The sequence below is a fragment of the Notolepis coatsorum genome, assembly GCF_963971535.1.
Source record: "Notolepis coatsorum genome assembly, chromosome: 1".
Classification (NCBI taxonomy): Eukaryota; Metazoa; Chordata; class Actinopteri; order Aulopiformes; family Paralepididae; genus Notolepis; species Notolepis coatsorum.
Window position 1 is genome coordinate 125,145,596 of NC_140165.1, and position 7,218 is coordinate 125,152,813.

The 7,218-nt window shown below is 48.2% G+C and overlaps 1 protein-coding gene across 3 annotated transcripts in view; it reads left to right on the top strand.

The window, feature by feature from the left end:
* The window catches only part of grhl2b (grainyhead-like transcription factor 2b), a 96,434-nt gene that overhangs the window by 27,753 nt on the left and 61,463 nt on the right, over window positions 1–7,218 (top strand). For all 3 annotated transcript variants that reach the window (XM_084313319.1, XM_084313321.1, XM_084313320.1), the window contains exon 6: window positions 100–256. In XM_084313319.1, the coding sequence (XP_084169445.1) occupies window positions 100–256 (157 nt within the window). The remainder of the gene's footprint in view (window positions 1–99; window positions 257–7,218) is intronic.

The following is a 7,218-nucleotide window of genomic DNA, read 5'->3' on the forward strand; positions in this document are numbered from 1 at the left end:
TGTGTGTGTGTGTGTGTGTGTGTGTGTGTGTGTGTGTGTGTGTGTGTGTGCGCGTGTGTGCGTGCGTGCGTGCGTGTGTGTGTGTGTGTGCGTTGACAGTGATAGTTTCCAGTACACGCTGGACGCCACCCGCTCGCTGCGTCAGAAGCAGGGGGAGGGGCCAATGACCTACCTCAACAAGGGCCAGTTCTACGCTGTGACGCTTAGCGAGCTGGGAGCCAACAAACGCCTGAGACACCCAATCAGCAAACTGAGGGTGAGAGAGGAGGGGCCTGAGACACCCAATCAGCAAACTGCACCATTTACCATTCAACTGGAACTGAACTCCACTTGCTTTAGAGTTGCACAGCCTCTATGAGCCAGATAGTGGTGGTGCTCTGGCTTATAGCCTCAGCTTCCACAGTGTTCCCACTTGGTTTATTACCCATGATACCTCTCCAGAGATGGTTCATCAGTCAACATGTTCACCCTGAAAAGGACCACGGTCGCAGGCTCCTATATCAGAGCAATGTCGTCAGAGTCTAGCTGTCTGGCTGAACCCATGTTCTTTGTCTGCAGGGACCCAGTTGAACCCTAACCCAGTTGGGCCCAATAGCGCTCAGGATTGTCATGACAGACAATAAAGACTTTATTGTTATAAAGACTGATGCATCCCTTTGGAGATGGGGCTGGAGACTGGAAGCCCTCCGTCTAGCTTTAGTACATTGGACGGGTTTCGGCTGTCCTAACTGGGGTGGGTAGTTCATTCCACCATTGTGGGGCAAGGACCGAGAATAGGCGACTTCTCTTTGATGATCCTCCCGGAGCTCGGATAGGAGTAGGTCTGAAGCGGCCAGAAGATGCAGAGCGTAGGGGTCTTGATGGTGTGTAGTTAGAGACCATTGACCGGAGGTAGGCGGGAGCGGTTCCCTTTGCCGCACGGTATGCTAGGTCGAGGACCTTGAAGCGGATTCGTGCAGCAATGGGGAGCCAGTGCAGGTCCCTAAGAAGTAGGGATGCACCGAATGGGAAATTCTTGGCCGAAACCGATACCGAAAATAGGAAACAGTTGGCCGAAAACCGAATGCCGAAAGGCCGAAAATGATTAATATAAATATATATATATATATATATATATATATATATATATATATATATATATATATATATATGTTTTTTTTTTTTTTTTTTGCTACCTGATTATGGCAAAAGACATGATTATGGCTAAACTTAACTTAAATAATATTAATAATCACTATTATGGGCCCATAAAACATTTATTCAGCACTTTTGAATGCATACATTAATTCCAGACTGTTAAGACTAAAAGACTACAACGATTGATGACGACTTCCTGTCCTCGCATTTCCATTTCCGGTTTAACGATACATTTTCAACAACAGATTGCTGCTAATTAAACACAACGTTAACGTTATGTCGAGTTCATACGTGTAGTGTAGTATGAACTCGTCATAACGTTAACATTACTCAGTGTCCACTGTTGCTGCCACCGTTGCGTCGCAGATGGATGGTACACTGTTAGCTCCGTAGCTAATCCGCTCCTAGACTACTGATAGCAGTACCGTTAACGTCGGAGCTGATCAATACTCCGGTTTTTTCTAATTTAGTTTAGAACCGGGTTTCGGGGGGCATCCCTACTCCCAAGAGGAGTTAGTTATCACAGGCTGTAGAATGCAGGAAGAGCTGCCAAGCTGCTCACGTTACATGTTACGCATGCTACCGGTATGTCTGTAGTCGCGTTTTGATGACGTCATCACAACAACACGTTATTTGACTTTCGGTCATATATTTTCGGTGCTAAAACCCTTTCGGCCGAAAGCCGAAAGAGCCGTTTTAACCATTTTCGGCCGATAATTTTCGGTAGCCGAATTTTCGGTGCATCCCTACTAAGAAGTGGGGTGACATGGGCCGACTTCGGTAGGTTTGAGATCAGACGGGCCGCTGCGTTCTGAATGAGTTGAAGAGGCTTAGTGGCAGTGGCCGGGGGGCCAGCGAGCAGTGCATTGCAGTAGTCGAGGCGGTAGATGACTGTTGATTGGACGAGGAGTTGGGTGGCTTCTTTTGTCAGGAAGGGGCGGAAGGGACGTTGCTCAGGAGGAATCGGCAGGTTCTGGTTGTCGCTGCGATGTGAGCAGAGAAGTTCAACTGGTCGTCGAGGACAACACCAAGGTTCTTGGCGGTCGGGGACGCGGTCACAGCTGCATAAGGTCGGTCAGGGCGGAGGATTTGGCCGGCAGGTGGAGCAATTCTGTTTTGCTTAGGTTCAGTTTGAGGTGGTTGGTCGTCATCCAGGCGGAGATGTCGGACAGACAGGCCGTGGATATCTGAGGGAGGGAAGGAGAGGAAGAGTTGAGTATCGTCGGCATAACAATGGTAGGAGAAGCCATGAGACGTGATAATGTTACCCAGTGATTTAGTGTAGAGGGAGAAGAGAAGGGGTCCTAAAACCGAGCCCTGGGGGACACTCGTCCGCAGGGGGCGGGTGGCCGACAGGGTCCCTCTCCATGACACTTGGTAGGAGCGGTCATTGAGGTATGATGACAGCCATGTCAGCGCAGAGCCAGCCACTCCCATTCTTGCGAGGGCCGCGAGGAGGATCTGGTGGTTGACTGTGTCGAAGGCTGCAGATAGATCTAGGAGAATCAGGACAGAGGAGAGGCCTTTTTGCTTTTGCTAAGTGAAGTGCCTCTGTGACCGCAATGAGGGCTGTCTCTGTGGAGTGACCAGTCTTGAAGCCTGACTGATTAGGGTCTAGGAGGTCATTCTGTAAGAGATAAGCAGTAAGTTGGTTGGATACAGCACGTTCAAGTGTTTTAGAAAGGAAGGAGAGAAAAGAGACAGGACGGTAGTTGCCTATGACGGTAGGGTTCAGGGATGGTTTTTTTATGAGGGGCGTGACTCTGGCTTGTTTTAGGGAGGTGGGGACCACCCCCGAGTTGAGTGAGGAGTTGATGGTTGCAGTTAGGAATGGGAGGATGTCTGGTGCTATGGCGAGTGTTCATGTATGTTGGTGTTTTTTGTTTTTGTTTTATTTATTATTTTTCATTCTCTGGTGTCCTATGTATATTTTCTGATCCCCATCTGATTTGGGTCTGGTGGTCGTGGGCTCGGACTGGGGGGGGGGCCGTGGTTCGGGGTCTCTGCGGGTCGAGGCATTAAACAGGCGTGGTGCTTTGGCTCGCAGGGGCGCCGGACTGTGGGTCCTCCGGGGTTGTGGCTTGCGGCTGCCGGGTCTGGAGATGGAGGGGGCTCAGGAGGCTCATTATAGTCCATGTATCTATTTACCTTTATAATTGTCTCTTATTTTGTTTGTCTGTTGGAATATTTTATTTTTATATTATGTCTTGTCATTATTATTATTATTGTTGTCGATGTAATGTGATTTGTGTTATGTTATGTCAAAAAAAGAAACTGAATAAAAAAAAGTTAACCTGTGCCTTGTTCCCAGCACAATACATTTAGTCTTGGAGATATTAAGGACAAGTCTATTACATACTATCCAGTCATGCACAACTTTAAGTCCTCTGCTCAAAACTTCATTAAGTACATTGCATGATGGTGCAGCGTAATACAATGTTGAATCATCTGCATAAAGAACTGTTGTAGCACATTAGTAGCCCAATAGGTCATTAGTAAATACAGAGAAGAGCAAAGGTCCTAGGCAACTTCCTTGCGGAACGCCACACTCTAGACCTCTGCTACTGGACAGGCTGCCATTTAGATACACCTTCTGTGATCTAGAGCAGGGGTTCCCAACCTTTTTCCCCCAGGGACCCCCAAACATCTCTGATGAAATTCCTGGACCCCCCTCCTAATAAAATACCATAAAATACTTTTTTTTGTCATTTTAATAACAAACTGCTTATACACAGGCATATGCATCATAATTAGACCCACTATGCTTCTTTGACTTGTGCCTTCAATCAACAAATCTCATCTTGCACCATATGTATTTCAAAATGTTGGCCAATATTCAAATCCTGTATTCATCCTCTCAAATCAGGCCCTAATGGTGAACGGTTTGCATTTATGTTGAATGAAGTAAGAATCCACTGCAGTAAAAATATCCTCACCTCGAGTGGTGGTAGTAAGGTTGACTGACATGAGAATGTCCTGCTTCAGATCCTCATTTTCGATATACTGCACATAAACGATGAGCACAGCCTCGTCTGCGACAGTTGTAGTTTCATCAAGTTGTATGGCAAATGGACCCTTTCTAAGCTTTTCTGACAGCTGCTGCTCGCAATCACTTGACATCTTATCAATTCGGTCTTTCACTACATTGTTCGAGAGTGGTACTGATTTTAGTTTATCCGCCACCTGTGGGCCGCACAGTTTCTAAACCATTTTGATGCAGGCTGGTTTGATGAGCTGCTCCCCAATATTGTGCGTTTTTTTTGCTTTTGCAATTAAAAGCGAACACTCAAAGGAGGCTTTGATAGCCTTCTGTAAATCACTGCCACCCCTGCTCCACGCTACTCTAACATCAACGGGCTTGTTCGCCTTGAGAGACTGTTCTTTCCTCCGAAAAAAGTCTGGATCCTTCCCAACGGTTTCTGGGTGCTTAGACGCCTGATGTCTCTTCAGCTTGCTGTGCTTCAGGCTTGTGTTTGCCAACTTTTCTCCACAAATCACACACTCAAGTCGTTTGTCTGGTCCCTCAGTGAATTCAGCTTGCTGTGCTTCAGGCTTGTGTTTGCCAACTTTTCTCCACAAATCACACACTCAAGTCGTTTGTCTGGTCCCTCAGTGAAGCCCATGGTGATGTAATTTTCGCGATTGCTGTAGGTCCTAACTTTTTTTGCAGATGAGCTGTTGTCATCTCCTTTTCGCTTGTCACACATTTTCGCCTCTGGCGGCTGACTGCAGACGAGCCGAGAAAGTTAACTAGCGTGCTAGGCTAGCTACGGAAAGTGATACAGTCAACTGATTCGCGTTTTAGCGGCTACCCGGTAGCCTACTGTTAACGTTCAAAAATCATGTCTAGATGTTTATTTATTTATCTTTATTTTTTATTGTAAACTAGTGTAGTGTAGTTTATTCATGCTTCTGATGATAAAAATATGCTAATTAAATATTTCTCTGAAAGAAAATAATTATTAAAAAAAAAGTAAAAAAAAAAAAGAAAAAAAAATCAAATCATCTGTGGTCTGGCGGACCCCCTGCGCCCCCTGGCGGACCCCCAGGTTGGGAATCACTGATCTAGAGGACAAATAACTTATATAAGTATCCACTTTAAAGCAGAAGAGTTAAAACCATAACATTTAAGTTTCTCAACCAGTAGAGAATGGTCCAGCACATCAAATGCAGCACTAAAATCTAACAGCACAGCTCCCACCAACATAGAGTTATCTATAGCTTTAAGCCAGTCATCTGTATCAAGGCAGTAGAAGTAGAGTGACCAGCTCTATAGGCATGTTGAGAATCTGTTGCAAGCTTTTGAAACAAAATGGAGTGGAGGGTGAGGTGCTGATGTGTCATCAGCGTAAGAGTGGAAATTGAGACAATGTTTCCGGATGATGTGACCGAGGGGGAGCATGTAGATTGTGAAGAGGAGTGGACCAAGAACGTAGCCCTGCGGCACACCTTGGTTGACTGGGGCAGGGGTGGAGGTGGAGTCGCAGATGGAGATGAACTGTTTTCGGTCAGTGAGGTAGGACTCAAACCAGGTGAGAGCGGTCCCAGTAACACCCAGGTGGTCAGAGGCGGTTGAGGAGAATGGAGTGGGAGACCGTGTCAAAGGCCGCAGATAGATCCAGGAGGATGAGGAGGCTGATGTGACCGGAGTCGGTGGCAATGCGGAGGTCATTGGTGACCTTGGTGAGGGCAGTCTCGGTGCTGTGGTGTTTCCTGAAGCCAGACTGAAAGGGTTCATAGAGCTCATGGTTGGACAGGTGTTGGTGCAGTTGCGCTGCCACTGCTCTTTCCAGGATCTTGCTCAGGAAAGGAAGGTTGGAGATCAGCCGGTAATTCCCAAGGTCATCTGGGTCCAGACCAGGCTTCTTCAGGATGGGTGTGACAGACGCTGTCTTGAGGCTAGAGGGTACCCTGCCCGATTCCAGGGAGGAATTAATTATTCCCACGATGGTAGGGCACACGGCAGGTAGGCCAGCTTTGACCAGGACTGTGGGTAAGGGGTCAAGGGAGAAGGTGGAGGCCTTGGCCTTGGTGACCAGCTTAGCCACCTGGAGAGCGTCGACAGGTGCAAAGGAGGAGAGGGAGCACTGAGGCGGAATAAGAGCAGGGGGGGTGAAGTGCCCAGCACCCCCACCCCATCACACATTGGATTCCATAGTGAGTGGAATGTCCTGGAATTTTGAGGGGAGGTCGTGGCATCTGAAGGGTGAGGGGTGACAATGGGGGAGAGCAGGCGGTTGATGGTCGTAAAAAGTCATCTGGGGTGGTTTTGCTGGTCGGTGATGAGGGTGGAGTACGGCATCCTTATACCATCCCACGTGGTCTTTGTAAGGTAAGGTTCAGCGCTGCAGGTCAGACAGAAGGCGTTATGAAGCTGTTCCATGGGACCGGTTGAGACAGAGACAGGGGTTAAAAGATTCTCCCATGTGTGCAGAAAAGCAGACATGGGAGCAAATAGACATCCTGGGCTCTATTGCTGGCACCTTTTATTCATGTGCTACAATGACGTTGGTGGGCTGAGCAGAGCGTGGCACAGCCTGGCACGTCTCATGGACCAGCCCGCCTTGGCCAAGAGATACACTTGGGAGGTTTTTAATTTTTTTAATAAAAATATTCAGTGGTGCTGCTGGAGGCAGCAGAGCTTATAGCTCGTTCTTATTCATAAAACCTGGGGTGTAGCACAACCCTGACATGTGGATCTCCCTGTTCCTCTCCTGAGGTGTAGGGTGCAGCACAACCCTAACATGTGACTCTCCCTGTTCCTCTCCTGGGGTGCAGCACAACCCTAACGTGTGAATCTCCCTGTTCCTCTCCTGGGGTGCAGCACAACCCTAACATGTGGACCTCCCTGTTCCTCTCCTGGGGTGCAGCACAACCCTAACATGTGGACCTCCCTGTTCCTCTCCTGGGGTGCAGCACAACCCTAACATGTGGACCTCCCTGTTCCTCTCCTGGGGTGCAGCACAACCCTAACATGTGGACCTCCCTGTTCCTCTCCTGGGGTGCAGCACAACCCTAACATGTGGACCTCCCTGTTCCTCTCCTGGGGTGCAGCACAACCCTAACATGTGGACCTCCCTG